Raw genomic sequence first — 24,755 nt, forward strand, 5'->3', positions numbered from 1 at the left:
TACCATGCCACCCTCACTTCTGTGCGCTGCTGGTGGCAGAACTACCTTCAGAGCTGGGCTCCTGGCCAGCAGGTGCTGCTCTCCGGGCACGCAGCTCTGTGAAATCTGGTTTCCCCTACATTAGCCAGATTTCACAGGGGAGATCAGATTTCAGTGTCTGACGCACATTTTTCAAGGCAGTGAATTTGGTAGGGCCCTACCTATAAGGTGGTCAACATAACCTTTCTATAAATAGGAATTTATTAGCTTAACCACAGAAACTCCATTCTGCTAGTAACTTGTGCAACAAAGCATTCCCCCATCTTCCACATTCGTACTTAAAAGTGATGTGGGAATGGAAGTCCAAAAAATAGAAATTGATAGAATGTGTATGTCTTTTGGCAATCCCCATTAAAAAATTTTACTGAAACTGAAGTTTTGCATTATCATTAATAATATTAGATAACCATTCTTGGATTTTTTAACACAGAAAGAGACTAGGAAAATAAACTGAACTGCATATGTTGTTTTACTTAAAGTATGCTTTTCTTGGTCAATCTTAATATTAAGGTTGATAAAGTGTTAATAAATTATGTAGTAGACATTACAACCCTGTTACAGACATGAGTAGTATGTACTCTAGACGGTTACAAACACTTCAGTAGGTATTACGTACATTTATAAGCCATTAATATAACCAACCCATTGACTGATTGGACTAAAATCTGTAACAATTTATTAACCTTTTATTAAAATATTGATTAATAATTTATTAGCCCTTTATAAACTATAAAGGGAACAAGATCCCAGATGCATAGGAAGAAGCACTGCACCTGAAGCTGCTCATGACAATCTGCTGCCCTAAGCCAAACTTCAGTGTACTGAACCCCTCCTATCCCCTAGAACAGAGGCTCTGAATTGGGGAGGGGAAGGAGTGCACAGCCAGCTTTCCGATGGTTTGGTGGTTATGGTGGAAATGGTGGTGCAACCTGAGGCGTGGCCCCACCATTCGCTCTGGTTTGGCCTGGCCATCTTTGAATGAGTGGCATTGCAACCCAGCATACTAGGTCCCAAGCACCAGTCTGGTTAGGCCCAGCTGCCCCTGGCACCTAGGCAGAAATTGCTGCTCGAGGCAGTTGTCTAGTTTGCCTATAGCGTCCTCTGACCCCTGGTTAATAAGGGGCAAGAAAGGCCAGGTGGCTCCTTGCAGGGGAGGCTGACTAGGCCCCCTTAACACAGCATAATGAATGGGTGTCTCCCCTAGCAAGGGGGGGCACAGTGGGGGACAGAGGGGCTGCCTGAGCTCTCACCCCACTGCAGAGCAAGTGCACGTATGATGGGAGGAAGGCTGTCCAGTGTGACAGCTTGTACGGCAGCACCCTCTACTCAACACAGAGTTGTGTGGTCCCTCTTACAAGGGGGAGGGTGGATGGGTGGACTCTCACCACCATAGAGCTGTGAGAGCTTTGCAGAAGTTTGGGACCAGGTTTGGGACCAGGTTGCAACAGAGCAATGGCAGGCAGAATGTTACAAACCAAACACCTCTGATCCATCTCGCAGAAGGAACTTAGGTATGAGGAAACAGACCATTGAGAAAGTTCCCTCTGCGAGGGGGGCATATGTATAGCGAGCACCTCTGTAGTTAACAGAAATTGGGGAAACTGAGGCACAGGTCAGGGCAGCTGCAGCCAATACTCCAGTCGAAACTAACAAAATTTGGAAAAACTGAGGCACAGCTCAGGGTGTGTCTGAAGCCAAGATTCCAGCATAAATTGAGGACCAAACACTGGGGAAAAAAGGTCCAGGTCAGGGTTGTTATGGCCCAAGTCCCAGCAGATATTGAGAACCAAATGTGGGGAAACTGAGGCATGGCACAGGGTGGGTGTGGCCAAGATTCCAGTGGAAACTGGATCACAGCCCAATGTTGCTGCAGCTAAACCACAGCCAACTGGGGAAACAGGCACAGTATCCAAGCTACATGTGCAGCAATTGGGAGGCTGCGATCTAAGACAAAGGACTTTTACAGAGAGAGTGGCCCTGGATATTGGGGTACACCTGAGGCAAGGACCCTGACATGCAACACAGACTGAGGCAGGGAAAACGCCCGCCTTCCCATCCATGGAATTAGAGTAGAATTGGGTTTCTTTAAGATCTACTATGGGCATTATGCTAGTAACCCTTTCTCCTTGGGGGCTGGGAAGGAATTTTTCCCTCATCACCAGATAGGCCAAGGTAGAGAGGGTTTCTTCACCTCCCACACAGCAGGTCAGGGAGGTTAGATTAATATGGCAGATATCCAGTGCAAGTACTTGTTACGGAAGGGACACTGTGATTGGATCAAGTGGATTGGAAGGGGATTTAGAGGAAAGCACCCCTTCAGGAAGCTGGGGAAGGGGAGTTTGGGGCTCCTAACTTCTAGTATAGCACACACAGTATCAACATGCAACAGAGGGTCCTGTGGCACCTTTGAGACTAACGGAAGTATTGGGAGCATAAGCTTTCGTGGGTACTTGCATCTGAAGAAGTGAGGTTCTTACCCACGAAAGCTTATGCTCCCAATACTTCTGTTAGTCTCAAAGGTGCCACAGGACCCTCTGTTGCTTTTTACAGATTCAGACTAACACGGCTACCCCTCTGATACTTAGTATCAACATGTTTACACATGCAATATCTTTGAAGTGGTTTGGTCCGGTACAATTCTGAGGGCTGCCCAAGTTTGCCAATCCAGCACTATATCTGTTGCTGAACGGAACAGAGGAACTGACATACCAGGACAGACCAGTCGCTTCCGGTACTCTGGTTCTGACACTGGCCAATAACAGATGCTTCAGAGGAAGATGCAAGAAACCCTGCAGAGATCAACTATGGAATAACCTGCCCATACAGCAAGTTTCCTCCTAACCACATGAGCTGGATGTTGGCTGATGCCCTGAACCAGGAGGGTTTTATCCCTTTTCAAGTCCATATGATACAACTGTAATGGCAATGAATTCCATGGGTTAAGTACACACTGTCTAAGAAACAGTACTACCTTGAATCACTTAAATTTCTTACCTTTCTATTTTATTTAAATTATTAAAATGTGAGGCTATTGAGCACACCTTGAAAACCAGTTAAGGCTGCTCATGGACAACAATGCAAAACTCAAAACCACATATATGAAACGCATATCTACATACACCAACTTCTCACACAAACACTGTCACACACCTTTTCCCTATTACACTAACAAATCAACTTTACTCAATCACTAGGGTCACATAAATAAAAAAAAAATTACAAGATTGCTCTCCCTCCGCTATGACCTAATCTCTCCTCCTTATTAATTTTATACCCAGGTATTTATTTTTGTCATTTCACCATTTTTCATTAATGCCTAGTGTGTCACAATCATCTCTTATTGCCCAGGTATCCTGGTTCTCCTATGTTTGTTTTTAAGCTTCTTGCATTGGTATAGATACATTTATAAGTTTTAGTTACGTCTGTTTATATTTAACTCCTTTATTTCACCCTGTTGTTTTTGTAGAATTTATCTCGGATCTAAACCTGTTCCTGTGCCATTCCTCTCCTCCACTGACCAAAGAGAAAGGACTATGACCAGAAATAAACACTGACCATTGATTAAGTTTTCTTTTGGTTACTTACACATTCCACAGTGCTGCAGTGACTGACTTTGGAAGGACCTAAGTCCTAATGTGTATCCTCTAGTTTCCTCATCTCACCCCATTTACTATCACCTTTTCCCATCACTTTGTGCCTATGTAGCAAAGCCCCTTAAGGAATAAGACTTCAAAGGTTTCTTTCTTCCCTTTTTGGTGTCTATGGAAAAATCCACAGGGGGTAGGACCTTTAGAAATTAACAATTTAGATACACCACCCATGTTACTGGAGAGCACTCTCACTTTTAAAATGCACCAGATTGTATATGTTTTCGTGAAAATTCCTCAGTTTTTTAAATTAAATTAAATTAAAATTAAATTAAATTTTGCCAGAGTAAGCCACCTTTGCACTTCGGTTAATTACTCAGTTCAAAGCACTGTTAAAAAGATTATTTTTTAAAATGAATTACTATGCTGAAGATCTACACAGCCTTCAGCACACACTTTAAATCTAACCCAGTTAGTGTAGCCGTTCATCTTTAAACAAAAGATAACACACACACACACACACACCTTTTCAAACGATACCACACACCCCACACAGTAGAACAATGAACATAGGACTAACTAGGAACTGGCCAACGGAATAAATATGTTCTATTTGGATAATTGATATAAAAACATATTAGGAACCAAACTTTATAAAATTGTTACTATAAACTCAAAATTTCTGGGCTACAAAAGTATCAAGGATTAGCTTTATTCTACAGATTCATTATTTAGTTCCAGTATTCCTCTTCATTTCATCCCATCGTGTACATTTGAATGATTAATAGAGAAACAAATATATGAGATAATAACCCCCCAATATTTTTAATTCTTATTTTAAGGAATAAACCTAATGCATAATTTAATTGACAGTTATCTAAAGTATTACAAACATTACTTTTGGTTGAAAAAAAACCTTTCTGACAGCAGCATCATACCTGTTGTAGACACTATATTCTCTGGGTTTTCACTGCAAAGCTGTGACAGTAGACTTGTCTTGCCAGACCCAGTGAGACCTATACAAACCAAGTCATATTCAGGTCGTGGAGGTGGTGGTCCCTTGCAGCAAAGCGCTTTAAAACACTGCCAGGAAAAAGAAAAAGGGGAAAAAAAAAAAGACTTCACATATTCTATAACAAAATTTAAAAATTCCAGTTCACAAAATTAAAGGCAACAAAGACAAGCAAAATATTCTCTTTTTTCCAAATGTCCTGATACAATCAGCATTTACTAAACTATGATTAGCCCAATCAGAGTCTAAAAAACAGATTTTTAAGAAAGCAATAGTATATTATTTTTCACCTAGATCTGATATGCATGGGATGGGCAATCTGATTTAATTTCCTGAATAGTATAAAAAATGCACATTTAATGAGACAAGCATGCATGCTATTCAAATATTTGTCCAACCATGTTTGCCGCCAATATTAGAATCAGCAGGAGATGCAAGTGCTAGTCACATTTGTAACTAATGCCATACCTGGCCTAACTAGTGAGCAGTTTTAGAGCTGCTGCTGGCCAGACACTCCCAGTTGTCACAGCTTTGGGAAAGGGTAGAAATCCTTTGGTGACATTGTCTTCATCCCCTCCCCAATATTCCCCTACTTGTACTTTCAAGGGGATGCTGTCCAGTTTACAGTCAGCTTGAACTGGCTTTCAGAATATATTTTATAACAGTTAAAATACAACACACTATGTGGGTTTATTAACGCACACATCTTAGGAGGAACTTACACTTTGTTCACCACACTATACAACAGAGAGGTGTAAATTAATCATTGTGTGACTGCATGAAGAACTAAACTGCTTAAACTATGTCTTTCTTACAGCAACATGCGTAGCTCTTAAGAGCCAGTGCAGCAATTTAATTAGTCCTTTAGACCTTTATTTGTGCAGTACAGGTAAAATCTTTACAAACAATTTAAAAGATCGCCATTCTGACAAAACCAGTGCTAAAGGCTTCTGCATAATATTTATATTCAAGTATGAGTGATCATCACATTTTAGTTAAGTCTATAATATGCACTGCCCAAAACAGCATTCTCTCAGCAAGCACTCATCAGTATCAACTACCCCAACAGTAGGGCACAAAGAAGCTGTAGCAAGTGATAGAAAATGTGATTGCATAGACAATTCATGACTGGCTACATATTTGAAACACACAATAAGATCCCTCGCTAGGTATCAAATCCAGCAGCTTCAGCACCAGAAATGGGAGTCTACCACCTAGCTAAATTAGTACTAACACTGTTGTTTGTAAATAGCAAGTGAGTACATTACAGGCCACCCACTAGAGGGAGACATGATCACCCAGCCAGTTTACTATGATACTAAAATTATAATGGGATTATTTTGGATTAAATGTTATATTATTGATAATGAATTTAAAAGTGGAGGAGTGTTTTAATGGTTCTTTTGAAAACAATATGCGTAACACTCAACCTCGCCATGTGCACCTATTTATTTGAGTGGGAGATAATAGGTCTGTCTGAGGACAGGATTTGGCAGTATCAGTCTTGTTACATATTTTTTCTTGTCTATTCCTGCATAAAGATTAACACTGCAAATATACAAAATACCAATGCAAAATGTTTCATTCTGCAGTCTTATTTGTTCGTTCCCTTACACCAGCCAGTCTAAAGAAACAATCTTCATAAACAAAAGAACAATGGCACATAAAATAGGAAGAATCCAGGCTGACGTTCAGATTCCAGGCAGAGTATCCAATGGTGACAGGAAAACCCCTGATTTATTTGTGAACCAAGCAAGTTTTACATGAAACTTGAGATTCAACATCAAACAAACTCACTATATTTTTTTCCCCTCCAGAGCCGGGTTTCCACACATTAGTCAACATAAATTCTCTATTCCCTTTATAAAAGCCAAAGTGCAAATTTACGATTTGGCCAAAAATATTCACTTCCAATTAATGTAGTTAAATAGAGAAAATATCAATTTTTGTATTTGGAAAGAATATAGGCTTTACTGCGATATGTTTGTTATTTTCTTGGCTTATGAGTAGTGAATTTTCTTGCATATTGAATGTAAAATTTTATTTTGTTGAAATAAAAGAAGTTCTTAAAACCATTTAATGTGTTGGCCTGAAAATATTTCCACAACTTAAAAGGCTACACATACTTTTTATCATTGGCCAAGTTTAAAAAAAAAAAAAAAAAAAAATCAGCTTCTTCCCACAACTCTACTACTGGCAAAACATTTCAGGTGCTATCATCAGTAACACGTTTAAAGATTTTATAAAACAATTTTTAAGACTTCCATTCCAATCTATATTTACCAATCTCACTGGCCAATAGTTTTAGAAGCAAGACACATTTTAAACTTAACTATAGCCATTCACACTAAGAAAGTTATCCTTTAACAATTCTGGGCAACCACCACTGCCTTCCCATTCTGCAGGGGTAGAAAATTGTTTGGCTATTAATGAAAATGGGCCACACCATTTGAACATTCATTACAGAGATCAGATCTCACAGCTCTGGAAGCCATATTTATTATTGTTTGTATTATCAGAACACCTATGAGCCCCAGTCATGGACCAGGACCCCATTGTGTTAGGCACAGAACAGAATCTCCTGCCTCAAAGTGCTTACAGCCCAAATAGACAAGACAAGCATAGGATGAAGGAAGGAATATAACACACAAGCAGAGTGAACAATGTGATGGCAAAAAAACATGTTTGTTCCAGGATTCCTTCCCCGCCTTTAGGAGGGTAGAAAGAAAAGAGATGGGAAATGGGACACTGAAGGAAAAGAGTGAAGGGAACAAGACAGGGGGAAAGAGTAAAAGGCATGGAGTGATGTTGAGAAGAGACCATGAGGGAAGGTTGGAGCAATCATCACAGGTCAGAGAAAGTCCAGTCAAAATTAGCCATATCATTTTCAACCCTGTTTTGGCGGACTGAGTGGGGCACTGAAGAAAAAAAGCAAATGGTTAATATCTCACTGTCAATCACAGGAAATTTTCTTAGTGCAGACAGGGTCTTTAAATTGAGTCATCCCTAAATATATCTCATCTCTGTTACCTACCACCTAGTTGTCATAAGGCTTTTAAGTTTAAAAACAATTTTTCTTTTTCACAGGTGTGGGCCCAAATAAAAAAAACATTTAAGTCGCATCCATGTGTAAAGGAAAGAGGAAAATTTCCACAAATACTTTTTGTTAAAAACTCTTGATGAGAAACATTTTTCCCTTTTTGAAAGACAATATCAAGTACAGTAACTCCTCACTTAACGTCCTCCCGCTTAACATTGTTTCAAAGTTACATTGCTGCTCAATTAGGGAACATGCTCGTTTAAAGTTGTGCAATGCTCCCTTATAACGTCGTTTGGCTGCCTGCTCTGTCCACTGCTTTTAAGATTCTGTGGAAGAGCAGCAACTTTATAAGGGAGCATTGCACAAGTTCCTCTTCTCCGCCTCCTCCCCCTCCCCCCCAGCGCTTCCCCCACCGCCAAACAGCTGTTTGGCAGCGCTCAGGACTTCGGGGGCGGGGGGGGAGGAGCGGGGATGCAGCGTGCTCCGGAGAGGAGGTAGAGTAGGGGTGGGAAGAGGTGGGCCTGGAGTTGAGCAAGGACAGGAAGAGGTGGGCTTGGAGCATTCCCGGCAAAGTCGGCGCCTGTTCTTCTCCAGGGAAGTTGCTGCTGCAAAGGTGCTTCCTAGCGTACTTGCCTGCAGCAGGCTGTGCCTCTGTGGGGTAAGCCAGGGGCACTTTCCAACCACAGTACAGTTCTGTACAGTATATGCTGCCTTTTGTTTGTCCCCAAAAAAATTCCTTGGAACCTAATCCTCCCCCCATTTACATTAAATCTTATGGGAAAATTGGATTAGTTTAACATCATTTCACTTAAAGTTGCATTTTTCAGGAACATAACTACAACGTTAAGTGAGGAGTTACTCTATACAGTAAAATTTCAGAGAGAGAGAGAGAGAGAGAGAGAGAGAGAGAGAGAGAGAGAGAGTGTACACACACACGTACATGCACGTGCAGTAGCTGGTTAATAATTTAGCTAATTGAACTTTTAAAGACTGTTGTGACTGCAGAACTTTTGCAACATTTAATTTTATCTCCTGTTGCTCTTACAGGCCCATTAACTCATGTAGCTTCTTCTTGTTCCCAAATCTACAATGAAAATCAGTAGCTGAATGTTGTTTTTAATGCACTCAATTAGGTCATTATTCTTATCTCAATAAAATGCATTCTAATATATGTATGTACGGTTGTGGAATGCAATAATAGTTTATCTTATCTATATTCCTATTCCTTGCAATCCTGAGTCTGATTTATGACATTGTAAAGCATTTTGAGATCTTGTTAACAACAATTACTGTAAATAGTCCAAGTGTACACTGCACTCTACAAAACATCTTTGGACACATTTTGTGCCCCAAATGAAAAGCAATATTTAAAACCATACTACATATTCAGAGATCTCACGGAGTATATTAAAAATATCACTCAGCTACTGTTTTGATTATAGATTTTTCTTAGGGCAACAAGAAGCTACGTGAGCTGATGAGCCAGTAAGAGTAACAGAAGATAAAATTAAATGCTGTTGTAAAAGTTCTGCACTCACAACAGTCTTTAAAAGTTCAGTTGACTAAATTATTAACCAGCTGCTGCAAAAACAAAAAACAAAACACAAAACAAAAAGCACCACTACCCACAACCGAAATTTTACTATACTTAATATTGTTCTTCCCAGGACACTGGGATAGTCTCCTACTCTTTTCAGAAACTGCTATGAGATGTTTAACCTCCTCTAAGAGCATAAGAGCGGCCATAGGTGGCCAAAGGTCCATCTAGCCAAGGATCCTGTCTTCCGACACTGGCCAATGCCAGGTGCCCCAGAGGGAATGAGCAGAACAGGTAATCATCAAGTGATCCATCCCCTGTTGCTCATTCCCAGCTTCTGGCAAACAGAGGCTAGGGACACCATCCCTACTCATCTGACTAATAGCCATTGATGGCCCTATCCTCCATGAGTTTATCTAGTTCTAGAACTCTGTTATAATATTGGCCTTCACCACATCCTCTGGCAGAGTGTTCCACATGTTGACTGTGCATTGTGTGAAAAAAATACTTCATTTTGTTTGTTTTAAACGTGCTACCTATTAATTTAATTTGGTGACCCCCTAGTTCTTGTGTTATGAGAAGGAGTAAATAACATTTCCTTATTTACTTTCTGCACACCCAGTCATGATTTTATAGACCTCTATCATATCCTCCCTTAGTCGTCTCTTTTCCAAGCTGAGAAATCCCAGTCTTATTAATCGCTCCTCATACAGAAGCTGTTCCATACCCCTAATCATTTTTGTTGCCCTTTTCTGAACCTTTTCCAGAGAAGAGCAGAGGGGACACTAGTAGAGCAGCAATCCTTGTCCTAATAGGGAGTTGCACTGTCAGCCCCACACTTGGAACTCCCCCTCGTATGGTACTCAAACTCAACCTTCTGGGCGAGTGTGCCAACATTCACAAGGACATTGCATAAGCTTTACTTTGTGGGACCAGGTTTAGACTCTAGAATATTAACTGTCAAAAATTGACAATTAAAGAAAGTGACAAATGGACATAGATAAGATCAACAGTCCAGAATTTAACCAGCATGAGAAGTACACATACTTTCAACAACTACATTAAAGGTGTTTTTAATTGGTTTTAAACAAAAGGTCTTCAGCTCTGTTTCTCATAAGTAGACATGGTAGCAAAATATTCAAGAATCTGCTATATTTCATTTTCCAGCCCGTTCACTAAAACCAAGACTACAGGGAGATTAGGAAGTACTATGTGCACGAGCCCACAAACACACAGCTGGTAAGAGCTAGTTTTAGGCTTCCCAGCCTTCATAGTTTCCCTGTAAAGCTAAAAAGGTACAAGAATTATGAGCAATGGCTAAACTCTGTCATCACCTATCCTAGTCTTCCTAGGTGTTTGTAGCACAGGTGTTGCCATTGTTTAACACAGTATTGGACTCATGAGTGCTGCACTACATGGTGCTCTTTGACACTTGCTCTAGTGAAAGGAAAGTCTCTTCTATACTACTTCAATTTAAATTTTACAGCTTTTAAAGTTTTTAAAAATCCTTTTTTGTAAGTATCAAATGCCTATTTGAGCACATGTAATACCACAGCTTTAAGGTTTTTAATGTGAGCCATTTTCAATTTTCTTCAACTGATGAGAAATCCAAGGTGATAGGCACAATGCAACTGGTCATATGGTAATACTGAAAAACCCCGCACAGTTTCTCATACACCATCACCAATGTGTTGCAATTCCTAGATAAAAACTACATTAATATGGAGTTAATATTGAGAGTATTTGACAGTAACTTCGGGTATAATACGTTACAGGGATGTTGTAATTATCCCAAAGACAAGCATTATTAACCCAGGAAATTCAGAGTTAAGGTTAAACTTAAAAAAATCAAAAGCTGTTAAGGAGTGGATACGCACCATTCCCTTAACACTGCCCTGCAGTGTAACCAGGTGTCACAAGGTGGGGTGGCCCTTCCAATGGAGTCTGAGTTCAGCCTCACTTGCTACTAGATTACCTCTCAGAACATGAGAGTCATGTCATGGGGGAGAATGTGACTGAAACAAGGCTGGCTGGAAGATATAACAGCAGCCTGTATTCAGGCATAGAGAAGAGACACAAAGGAGACGCCGGAGATAGGCTTACATGGGAAGAGGCCTAGGCAAGAGCTCTGGTGGCTAAAGGCAAAACAACCAAATCACATAGGGTCCTTTGGTCAGAAACCTGTAGTAGAAGGAGCATGTGCATCCCCCTATATCACCTCATTCGGAATTGCTGCATCCACCTCTGTTTACAAAGGGAAGGAGGAGTGTTGAGTTCAGCTTCCCACTCTCTTGGGTTCCACTAAACAGAAGAGCTAAAAACTGAAGGTTGATAAACCCAGATCCTTAGAAGAAGGGCTTGTTCTAGAAGAATCTGGGGTGGAAAATGTTTACTTGTATTGCCATTAGATTATACTTTACTCCAGAAGGTGTGAACACAGGCCAAGAGCTAAGTCACCCTGGAGCCAGTAAAGCACTAAAGACTTCAGGTTAAGAGAACCATAGTGTCTTCTCAGCCTGGGAAACTGAAGCTGAGAAATGGGGAAACTGAGGCAGCAGGTGCATCCAATATCAGACCGAGTAAACCACTGCTACACCATATAATTACGATTAATAGATAATAGTGTTTGTAGTCCCAGGCCAGTAACACCCATGTCTCTCAACAGTGGAGCATCCTTGAATAACTGGCAAGTGAAAGAGTAAATTACTTACCTGTAATCCTGCTTCTTTCAAAGTATTACATAGGATTCCCATGAGCCCACCTCCTCAGAGTTTGGCCATCTCTTCTCTTTAGGGCATAGATTATTGCCATCTCCAAGAGTGCCAACTATGTAAAGAATTTCTGAAGGATTCACATTTATCCTTGTGAACAGCGGACATAAAAAGCTCTTCTTTCCTGCACATTCAGGGTCTGGCTGAGGTAACTGAGGCAGCAACAGTTGGAATGGAATAAGGGGGAGGGGACTCCTGCTTCCAGCCCAACTGCCATAACTGGAGTTAAGGAGACTGGAGGAGCTCGGGTTGTTTAGTCTGACAAAACAAAGGCTGAGGGGGGATATGATTGCTCTCTTTAAATATATCAGAGGGATAAATACAAGGGAGGGAGAGGAATTATTCCAGCTTAGTACTAATGTGGACACGAGAACGAATGGATATAAACTGGCCGTGGGGAAGTTTAGGCTTGAAATTAGACGAAGGTTTCTGACCGTCAGAGGGGTGAAATATTGGAACAGCCTTCCGAGGGAAATGGTGGGGGCGAGGGACCTGTCTGGTTTTAAGATTAAGTTAGACAAGTTTATGGAGGGAATGGTTTAATGGTAAAACATATTAGCTGAGGAATACCAAGCAATGGTAGGTAAACAGTATAATGGCTAACAAGGGTCAGGCTGGAGACTCTTGCCTACATGCTCGGGGTCTTACTGATCGCCATATTTGGGGTCGGGAAGGAATTTTCCTCCAGGGTAGATTGGCTGAGGCCCTGGAGGTTTTTCGCCTTCCTCCGCAGCATGGGGCAGGGATCTCTAGCAGGAGGGTTCTCTGCCAATTGAAGTCACTAAGACACAGGATTTGGGGACTTCATCAGCAGAGTCAAGGAAAGGGTAGGGACGGTTTTGTGGCCTGCAACATGCAGGGGGTCAGACCAGATGATCATAATGGTCCCTTCTGACCTTAAAGTCTATGAGTCTATGAACTCATGGGATCCCAATCTCTGAGTTTGGGGAGTCCTGGCCCATCTCATAGTGGGGAGGAGAGGCCCTAGAACGAGAATCCTATGTACATGAGATATTTAAAGGAGGGTTACATATTTACTGTAAATGTCCATGCTTTTTTGAGAGTGTATCACACTCAGAGGTCTGTGTATTCATGTGTGGTGGGGGAGGGGGGGGGAGTTAAGTTCTAGAAAAAAAAGTAAAGGAAGCGTGTGAGTTGAAACTAAAGTAAAACAATCTTGAAATGTGCATATTTACCTACTAAACTGGGAATAATTAGTTGCTGTTGCAGAAAAATGTACAAAATTAAGCACCACTATTATTTTTTTTAAACTATGTTTTTGGTGATCATGTGTAAGAGTTATAGGAAAACAATCGCCAGTAAGATTCATACCTAGGAATTTCCAACCCCACCAGATTATTGCAGTTTTAGGTGGATCAGTATTTGAGCTGAAAATCCTCAACAGTGGCCCTTTAAAAAAAAACCTACTGAGGTTTCTTCTGGGGAAAGCATTAAATATCGTGTCTGCAGCAGGAGTGGCCAAACATTTTTTACATGTGGGCTGCTCAGAGATCACAGCTCTGGGCAGCAGACGTCCCTGAACTACTACTTTCTCGCCAACACACTGCACTGCCTCAGGCCATGCAGTCTTTCTTCGCCTACTTGTACTTCTCATTTCACTCTCCTTTTTGAGATGAAATACTCCATTATTTCTGCTTTGTTCTGGACTCATCTCTTGTCTGTTTCTTTTGTTGCACGAACAGAAGCAGGGAATTTCATGCTTAGTTGATCTCTCTTGTGCGCGCGTGCACGCACACAGACACACACAAAATATTCAGGAAACAGAGTTAAGGCTGAAAGCTCATCCTTAATTCTGTCCCCTTGTGCTTGTATGTTAAAATATTATCTCCCTTTATATTTTATTTGCCACTTAAGGCAACATGATGCAACTGGCTTTCTTATACCAAACTTGCATACATTAAAGTACAGCACAGTGCAGTATCCAGGCTAAGTTGACTAAAACGCAATGAGATCTTCAAAACAAGCCAAGTTTACAGAAAATGAGTTCAGTCGATATAACAACCATAAGACTGCAAAAACACCAAGGGGTCTTGGTCTTATTGGAAGAAAAAATGAGAAAGATAAGAGAAAATATGAAAGAGGCAGAGAATGCAATACAAGAAAAGGAAGAGGAAGAGACAGATGGAACATGAGGGAGGGAAAGAGGAAAAACACACAAGACCAAAATAAAGTGAGATTAAGGAAGAGAAGGAAGAACAAAATGAAGGAAGATACAGTAAACTAAGCTGTTTGTCACAATAAAATTCATGCAATGTTTGACTATAGAATGTATATCTATGGAACAACAAACATAAATGTTGCAGTACAATAGGTATTGTATATTGTGCCAAAAAAAGGGGGGGGGGGAGGAGGAAGGGCTCTGCCAGAAAAATCTTACAATCTGAAAGCACAAGCAAGGTTTAATTTCTCCATGTTAAAGTGTTCAATTCAAAGTGAGGATGGGAAGAAAGACGTCTCCCGGCTTCTGGGGAAATATATCCCCCTTTCTCTGTATATTGCTAAACCAGCCCTGGTAAGTTATTAAGGCCCCAATTCAGCAAAGCATTTAAGCACATGCATACATGCTTTCTTGAATACAGATGAACTTAAGCATGTTCGTAAATGCTTTGCTGAATTGGAGCCTCAGTGTCTTGTGAAAACCCCAGACTCCACTAAATTACATACATCCTCCCTGTCCAAAAAATATATCACCAGGGGAGAATAACTGGCAGACCACACTTCACCAGAGACTTTATTACCCTCCCCTCTTCTCTAATATGCTTACTATTTTTAATTAGTGCACAGAACATTTTAACTGATCTTAGTGCACAGAAGATTTTAATGGTCATCAGTCCATCCCTGTACCAAACCGACTGTACTTAAGACTAATGTTTCAAAAAGATAAATGAAAGCCTCTGAATACACAATTTTATCACATTAAGAAAAGAGAAAAAAATCAAACATATATAATTATATTGAAAGAAAAACTAAGAACTGATGGAAAATACCAGAGAAAAAGCATCAGAAACACTATTTAGGACTATAAATGTGCAAAAGTTAAGAGATGTGGCACCAGTTGTCATTTCTAGTTAGGATGAAAGACATGTACAGATTTTTCAACAATAGCCTAGAGCTTACAGGCTTGCTAAAAGCCATCATTTTGCAGGTTCTGAGCTTAGCCAAAATAAGCTTCTCTATCATGATTCATGCGTGTTACAAGGTGGGCTACAGAACACTATGTTTTCTTTAGTTCAGCACAGCAGGAATAATTACTCATGTTCTACAACAGTAATTATGACCCTACGATACATTCATTGAAAGCTCACATGGGATCGCAGAAGCCAGAATGAACCATATAGACACTTAGTGCCCTTTGATTTTTCTAATTAGCGTTGAGTGTATGTATTCCAAATACAATTGCATACTTTGTTCTCCCCTCCTGCAGAAAACTACTCATGTGTAAGTAAGCCCTTGCCTAGCTGTATTTGACGTTCATGTTGGGTATAATATTAGATATGCAAGTATATATGACCAAAAAAGCTAGTCTCAGAAATGTATGCATCCAGGACAATGTGCTACCAGTGAAAAGTTCAGGACAAACAAATGAGGAGGGAAAGGAAGGTCATGTCTAAAATATAGTGTATGCCAATAACCATCAATTACTGAGAAAGTGAAAAAGGAAAATAAACCACATATTTCAGCTCGTTGTACAGTGGACTTAAGTTACTACTGGTTTGAGAGATTCTACTGCTCTACCTGTATTCCCAATTACGTTGATAGGAAATCACTCTCAAACCAGTTCAAACTGGAGAACACATTTTAAGTGCAGCCACAAATCCAAGCCTGGCATATTAGATGAAGAGAAAGCATGAAGACTAAATGTTATGGTACTTCACACAGATTCTAGGGCAGCCACAGCTACTCTAAAACTCATTGTCTGTGTGGTAAAACCCAACAGAGCAACCAAATGCAAAATGTAATTTTTGAAAACCACACAGACTGAAAGAAAGAAAATTTAATTTAAGAAGCTGAAATAAGTTCAACCAAAAATTAGCTGAAAGAAATGGAACAGCAGATTAGGAAATCAACAAACCTAACATGAGAAGTGTGCCCGAACTTGTTGCAAACAAGGTGGCCTCAAAAGGCTATGGGAGATCATTTAAACTATGGGCTGACAAAAGAAAAAAATGGCTGATACAAGAAATCCTCTAAACGACTGCACTATAATAATTACAAGAGAGGAATAGATGAGCTGTAGAGAGTTTCATCCCACTCGACATCACAAAACAGAACTAAATGTAGAACAGCTCACTTAGGCTTGGTCTACACTACCCCCCTAATTCGAACTAAGGTACGCAACTTCAGCTACGTGAATAACGTAGCTGAAGTTCGAAGTACCTTAGTTCGAATTAGTTCGAACTTACCTTGGTCCACACTCGGCAGGCAGGCTCCCCCGTCGACTCCGCGGTACTCCTCTCGGCGAGCTGGAGTACCGCAGTCGACGGCGAGCACTTCCGGGTTCGACTTATCACGTCCAGACTAGACGCGATAAGTCGAACCCAGAAGTTCGATTTACAGCCGTCGAACTACCGGGTAAGTGTAGCCAAGGCCTAAGAAAAAGGGACCTAAAGAAATCCTCTGAATGTGTTCTAAGAGGAAAAGAGGAAGAGTAGAACGTTTAATTTAGGAAAGTTTCCCACTCAGATTAAGCCAAAGGATAGATCTTGTATTTTCTTAAACAGGATTTCATTCGGCAAGGGGAAGAGCTATCTCTAACAGACTACAGCAGGGATTGCTACTAAATCTGGTCTAATTAAATATCTCCATTAATGTAACTGGAATAGGATACCAAATTGGGAAGAATTCTGGACACTAGTCAGAATAGGAAAATTTAAAAAAAGGCACCTACTAAGACTAGAAATAGAATCAGAAAATAAAGTGAGATTCAATGTGGGGCACCGAGAATAATCTAAAACTCACCCTACAATGTGAGGGACAGGGCCGGCTCCAGGGGTTTGGCCGCCCCAAGCAGCCAAAAAAAAAAAAAAAGCCGCAATCACAATCTGCGGTGGCAATTCAGCGGGAGGTCCTTCACTCTCAGGCGGAGTGAGGGACTGTCCACCGAATTGCTGCTGAATACCTGGACGTGCCGCCCCAAGCACCTGCTTGAGAAGCTGGTGCCTGGAGCCGGCCCTGGTGAGGGAGAAACCCAGAAAGCAGTAATATAAGAAGAACTAACACTGACAGTAGAGAACAAGTTATACATGGGTATTGCAATGTGATAGGGCAACAAAGAAAGGCCAATACAATTTAGAACTGAACGTGCAAAGGTATCAGATCAAAAGAACTGGAAAATAGTACTTTCCTCACTGCTCCAGTGCAACTTCACCATAACTGATTCTGGGTGCTGCATTACCAGAAAGACTGACAAAATTAGTGGGAGCTTAAATAAGATTACCAAACACCATTGGTGAACAAGGTGGCCCGTGAGAGCTGATTCAGGAGATAAACAGAACTTGAAAAGATATTAATCTATATGTGACAGTGTACCCCATAAGGCTTTATGGGGAGGGGGTGCTTATAAATGTATGTATGACATAACTGGAATATGTTTTGTGCTGCCTGTGCCATGTAACATATCTCCGTAAGGGTTATGATCTACTATATCTATTCATCCTATTTGTACATATATATCATTTCCTACTCGAGGTTAAGAATATGGGCTGTATGCTTGCCTGATTTCTAAGTAAGCTTTGTGAGGCATTTGGTCAGCTTCTTTAGGAAGGAATTCGCCAGGTTAAGTACCTGATCAGGAGACACTTAGGGAACAATGCATCTTGGAATGCTCCAATCCACATGAGAAGTCTTCCTGGAGACATGCAAGATGCCATGTGGACAATGGCGTCGGCCTGCAAAGACTGAGTCATGCAGGGGCATGTGACTTGCCCGGGTGACTCCAAAACTCCATCTTGGAGCTGGGCTTTGCATAGGAGGGAGGAGGGGGGTCTCCACCCACAAGAGAGAGTCTACTTAAACCTGTGGGAGACCCCTCCATTTTGTCTTCAGCTGGCTAAAGAAGGAGCCTCTCCACACACCCCCCAGGATACTTGAAGGAGACTGAAACAAAGGACAGTAACTGCAGGGGGTGTGAGTGATTGCTGGACCCAGGCTAAAAGGAGATTAGCCTATAAAAGGGAGCACTCTGGAACTGGTGAGGAAATTATCTGTATTCAGTTTGATTAGGCATAGATTCGTGCATTTTATTTTATTTTGCTTGGTGACTTACTTTGTTCTGTCTGTTACTACTTTGAACCACTTAAATCCTACTGTCTGTACTTAATAAAATCACTTTCTATTTAGTAATTCACTCAGAGTATGTATTAATACCTGGGGGAGCAAACAACTGTGCATATCTCTCTATCAGTGTTATAGAGGGCGAACAATTTATGAGTTTGCCCTGCATAAGCTTTATGCAGGGTAAAACGGATTTATCTGGGTTTAGACCCCATTGGGAGTTGGGCATCTGAGTGCTAAAGACAAGCACACTACCGTGAGCTGTTTTCAGGTGAACCTGCAGCTTTGGGACAAGTGATTCAGACCCTGGGTCTGTGTTGGAGCCAGACAGGAGTGGCTGGCTCAGCAAGACAGGGTGCTGGAGTCCTGAGCTGGCAGGGAAAACAGAAGCAGGGGTAGTCTTTGCACATCGGGTGGCAGCTCCCAAGGGGGTTTCTGTGATCCAACCCGTCACACTATAAACATTTGAAGTCTAAACATTAAGGATGGAGAGGATTTATTACTGTGGTAAGCAATATATGTAAGAGAAATGGGACAATGTTTGTGACAATCTGGGAAATGAGCATTTTTTATAAACATCAAATATCCTCAGATTATCTGTGTGACATCAATGTGCCTGAATGCCAGGAGTTAAATCAAAAGAAAACAAAACAGGCCCCTTGAGGAGACAATGGCGGGGCCATCAATAAGAAGAAACTATCTGGCTGGCTCCATCCAGGTGAGAATAATATACCCTTCCCAACGCAAAAATCCTGCGATGAAAGGGGCTGAAAAGCTCAAAGACCCTAAAAACGGAGGGTGGATAGTGGATGAGCTAAGAAAAGCTGACCGACTGGGAACAGACAGATGGATGCTGTGAGCAGGAAGGACTGCTTCTTCCTGCCAAAGATGGAGTTCAGTGGTCTGAGAGGAACTTACAAAAGGTGTACGTAATGTGCTTCAGCCTTTTACTGTTGTTAGGTTTTGCTCTAAATGGATTGGTAACTGGTTAAAAGATAGGAAACAAAAGGGTAGGAATAAATGGTCAGTTTTTAGAATGGAGAGAGGTAAATAGTGGTGTCCCAAGGATCTGTACTGGGCCCAGTCCTATTTAACATATTCATAATAGGATCTGGAAAAAGGGGTAAACCGTGAGGTGGCAAAATTTGTAGAGGATACAAAACTACTCAAGATAGTTAAGCCCCAGGCAGACTGCGAAGAGCTACAAAAGGAATATTGGAATTGGAAAAGGTTCAGAAAAAGGCAACAAAAATTAGGGGTATAGAACAGCTTCCGTATAAGGAGAGATTAATAAGACTGGGACTTTTCAAGTTGGAAAAGAGGCAACTAAGGGGGGATATGATAGAGGTCTATAAAATCATAAGTGGAATAGAGAAAATAAATAAGGAAGTGTTATTTACTCCTTCTCATAATATAAGAACAAAGGGCCCCAAATGAAATTTGGTTTAAAACAAATACGAGAAAGTATTTTTTCAAGCAACGCACTGTCAACCTCTGGAACTCCTTGCTAGAGGGTGTTGTGAAGGCCAATACTATAATGGGGTTCAAAAGGGAGCTAGATAGATTCATGGAAGATAAGTCTATCAATGGCTATTAGCCATGATGGGCAGGAATGGTGACCCTAGCCTCTGTTTGCCAGAAGCTGGGATTGGGTGACAGGGCATGGATCACTTGATAACCTGTCTGTTCATTCCCTTTGGGGGACCTGCCATTGGCCACTGTCAGAGGACAGGATACTGGGCTGGATGGACCTTTGGTCTGAGCCAGTATGGCCATTCTTATGTTCTAAATGCTTTGTGCCCTTAAGGAATGAATAAATTACACAAAAACAGCTTCTTCAAACAAGGTATCACAGCAGATGTATGCTGTCACAGGCTCCTGGAGAAAAAGAGCTTGCAAACAGCAGGGCCAGCTCTACCATTTTTGCTGCCCCAAGCAACAACAACAACAACAACAACAAAAAACAAAAACAAAAAAACAAAAAAAAAGGCTGCCGAAGCATGAAAAGAAAAGAAAAAAGCTGCTTGGACTGTGGCCCAAAATGCCAAAGCAAAAAAAACAAAAAAAGCCGCCCGAACTGTGCTACCTCCACTGGTGCCTGGAGCCAGCCCTGCTTGCAAAGGTACCAATTGCTGTTGGCTGTGCTGAAGTATTATTTATTACTTCTGTTACCATAGCGCCTAGTCATGGCTGACAAACCAGGAGACCGTAGCCCACAACCTGGTCTAAGACGGATGAACTGCAGAATTGCCGGGAGGGGAATCTCTCCAAAATTGCCTTGTTCTGTACACTCCCCTTGAAGCTCTGGTACTGGCCACAGTTGGACATTGATACTGTGCTAGATGGACTATTGGTTTGACCCCAGATGGCAGTTTTGTTCTTTCTGAATCCTACCTCAGGAGAAGGAAAGCTTAAGGCCTGACCCCTCTGGGGGTGCACTGGGTGAGACCCCCCACCCCCAAGAAGGGATAATGAGAGTAACTGTGACAATATTTTAAAAGGGAAAAAAGGTGGGCAGAATGAGGAAAAAAATTGACAGTGAGATCCAGTGAGCTCTAAAAGGCTCCCCCAGGACAAAATGAAAGCTTCAGTGCTAGAATAGATACACACACACAAAATTTTAAGTGTCCTGCAGGACATTTGCAAGGAGATGAACTAGAAGACCTAACAGGAATTTTCCATGTGCAACTTCCATGACTTTATTAATCTTCAAATTTGGACCTCAAGGATATACCCCCTTGCCAACTAATATCTCTTCCCTAGGTTCATAGATTCATAGATTCTAGGACTGGAAAGGACCTCGAGAGGTCATCGAGTCCAGTCCCCTGCCCGCATGGGTTCGCTACAAGTCTATCACATTACTTCTGTCCTTTTCACCTTATTCATTTGTTGTTGTTTTTTTAAATACACACACTCACACACGGGCTGTCAAGCAATTAAAAAACTGATCGCGATTAATCGCACTGTTAAATAGAATACCATTTCTTTAAATATTTTTGGATGTTTTTAAATTTTCAAATATATTGATTTCAATTACAACACAGAATACAAAGTGTACATTGCTCACTTTATATTTATTTTGACTACAAATATTTACACCGTAAAAGACAAGAGAAATCGTATTTTTCAAATCACCTAAACAAGTACTGTAGTACTGTACTGACAACGTCTGTCATAGAAGTTGACCTTACAAATGTAGACTTCTGTACAAAAAATAACTACATTCATAAATAAAACAGTGTAAAACTTTTGAGCCTACAAGTCCTTTCAGTCCTACTTCTTGTTCAGCCACTCAGACAAACAAGTTTGTTTACATTTGCAGGAGATAATGCTGCCCGCTTCTTGTTTACAGTGTCACCTGAAAGTGAGAACAGATGTTTGATTAGCACTGCCATAGCCAGCTTTGCAAGATATTTACATGCCAGATTCACTAAAGATTCATATGTCCCTTCATGCTTCAACAACCATTCCAGAGGATGTGTGCCCATGCTGATGACAGTTCTGCTCAATAACTATCCAAAGCAGAGCAGACCGACGCATGTTCACTTTCATCATCTGAGACAGATGCCACTAGCAGAAGGTTGACTTTCTTTTTTGATTATTCGAGTTCTGTAACTTCTGCATTGGAGTGTTGCTATTTTAAGACTTCTGAAAGCATGCTCCACACCTCGTCCCTCTCAGAGTTTGGAAGGCACTTTCAATTCTTAAACCTTGAGTTAAGTGCTATAGCTATCTTTAGAAATCTCACACTGTTACCATCTTAAAATGAACAACGTGCTGGGTCATCATCTAAGATGGCTATAATATGAAATATATGGCAAAATGTGGGTAAAACAGGAGACATACTATTCTCCCCAAAGGAGTTCAGTCAAAATTTAATTAACACTTTTTTTTTTTTAAACGAGCGTCATCAGCATGTCCTCTGGAATGGTAGCCAAAGCAAGAAGAGGCATACGAAGGTTTACCATATCTGGCATGTAAATACCTTGCAATGCCAGCTACAAAAGTGTCAGGCAAACACCTGTTCTCACTTACAGGTGACATTGTAAATAAGAAGCGGGCAGCATTATCTCCCATAAATGTAAACAAACTTGTTTGTCTTAGTGATTGGCTGAATAAGAAGTAGGACTGAGTGGACTTGTAGGCTCTATAGTTTTACATAGTTTTGTTTTTGAGTTATGTAACAAAAAAAATCTACATTTGTAAGTTGCACTTTCACGATAAAGAGATTGCATTATGGTACTTGTATGAGGTGAACTGAAAAATAGTATTTCTTTTGTTTATCATTTTTACAGTGCAAATATTTGTAATAATAATAATATAAAGTGAGCACTGTACACTTCATATTCTTTGTTGTAATTGAAATCCATATATTTGAAAATGTAGAAAACATCCAGAAATAGTTAATATATTTCAATTGGTATTCTATTGTTTAAGAGTGCAATTAAAACTGTGATTAATCACGATTAATTTTGAGTTAATCATGTGCGTTAACTGCAATTACTCAACAGCCCTAATTTATTTTTTTTAATATATGAGATTTGTATGTACACACACCAAACTGACAGAATACATACTTTAACCAAAAGATTTAGGGAACAGAAAATGTGGTAACATTAAATAATATACAAGACCTTCTCCTCCCTTACAAGAACTTGGCTAGTACAGCACATTGTCTCTATAGGAGGAAACAGGAAACAGACCCACACAAGAACATTAATCTATAGACTACGAGGAAAGCATATATGAAATAAAATCTAACATTTAAAAAGTTGCCCCATAATTTAACTGCAAATGACAACCCATTTGAATGTTAAACCTGACTTGCTTTCCCCAACTTCTTAAACAGAGTTAACTGGTTCTAAGTTTCTCTACCTTATTTCTATTTTTTAACTTTTAAATGCCATGCCTAACCCCTCCAATTGCAGTTTCCTAATTTTCTCCAAATTTGCCAGCCTGGCCCCCACAATGGCTATTTTTGTCCTCTTAGATCAGACCCTATAGATTTTCATCTACCAATCATGTGCAAGGAAGAAGTATCCATCAGTACCTCTAGACCAGGGGTAGGCAACCTATGGCACACGTAGCGAAGGCGGCACACGAGCTGATTTTCAGTGGCACTCACACTGCCCGGGTCCTGGCCACTGGTGCGGGTGGCTCTGCATTTTAATTTAATTTTAAATGAAGCTGCCTAAACATTTTAAAAACCTTATTTACTTTACATACAACAATAGTTTAGTTACATATTATAGACTTATAGAAAGAGACCTACTAAAAATGTTAAAATGTATTACTGGCACGCAAAATCTTAAATTAGAGTGAATAAATGAAGACTCGACACACCACTTCTGAAAGGTTGCCGATCCCAGCACTAGACTGTTTCCACACAAAGTGATGTTCTGATTTCAGAGCCTACAGAATCTGGGGGAGAGGGCTTGTTTTCAGAGGCACTGTATGGACTCATTTTCAACAGACTTCAACTGGAGTTGCTGATTCTCAGTACTTGTAGAAAGAGTCAGGCTACAAGAACCAAATTTACCACTGCCATAACAGCTGCAATTATAAGTCCATGTTTCCACAGGCTCCTAGCTTCCGAAAGCAAAAACAAAACAAAACCCCACACAATTTGAATACCCCTGGTATTCTCTTCCACAGGAGATTTTATTTTTGAAAATGTTGAGCAAAATCTCTTTATCTGTTTGAAGTAGGCAATTATTTCAATTTTAAAGAATTCTAGACACTATAGCTAATCTGCCTTTTAAAAAGGCACAGATAGATTTCAAAGTTTGAGAAAGAAACAGTCACCAGTAAGTAGTGCATTTACTAGCTGTGAAAAAATGTTTGATTTAGTCTTATAGCCACTGAAAAACTGTGACCTAAGCACACATACTACAAATTTGAGTTGACTTCAACTGTACACTATCAGACAGGTGCAATACATTCACTGATAGCAGGTGCACACATTTGTAGCCTCCCATCCTGAGGAAACCTTTCTACCCCATTAGCCCTCCAATCTTAATTATCTCCTTGAAAGACTTCATTGGGTACGTGTTCATCAGATTATATTTAATTTAATTTTTATGAGGCATTAGGTTTTATGACCTAAAAGAGAGAGCCTTACAGAATCTAAGAAATGCAAACTGGTGAAACTGCACCCAAAGTCTGCTGAGTATACAGAGGTAGTGATACCATACTTTTTTTTTTTTTTTTTAATTAGGGTATTGCCTGGCCCACAATCAAGGCTCCACTGTGGTTTGCAATCACATAGCTAAAGAGTACAGCCCCTGCCCCAAAGCGTTCACAATCTAATCCAGTGATACTCAGATTGAGGCTTGGAAGATGCAAGTGGTGCTTTAAATGCCTCTCCTGTGGCTCTTTGCAGCACATGATATTAAACGCCATGTGGTTTAAATTATTAATCAATGTTATTAACAAAGCAGGATGTTTACTATGTTATTAACCAAATCGTAGTTGA

The 24,755-nt window shown here is 40.5% G+C and overlaps 1 protein-coding gene across 10 annotated transcripts in view; it reads right to left on the minus strand.

The window, feature by feature from the left end:
- Positions 1-24,755, minus strand: part of ARL15 (ADP ribosylation factor like GTPase 15) — a 374,080-nt gene that overhangs the window by 177,823 nt on the left and 171,502 nt on the right. For all 10 annotated transcript variants that reach the window (XM_065598950.1, XM_065598955.1, XM_065598949.1 and 7 more), the window contains one exon: positions 4,565-4,709. In XM_065598950.1, coding sequence (XP_065455022.1) covers positions 4,565-4,709 — 145 coding nt within the window. The remainder of the gene's footprint in view (positions 1-4,564; positions 4,710-24,755) is intronic.

Source organism: Chrysemys picta, chromosome 6, assembly GCF_011386835.1.
Source record: "Chrysemys picta bellii isolate R12L10 chromosome 6, ASM1138683v2, whole genome shotgun sequence".
Taxonomy (NCBI): domain Eukaryota; kingdom Metazoa; phylum Chordata; order Testudines; family Emydidae; genus Chrysemys; species Chrysemys picta.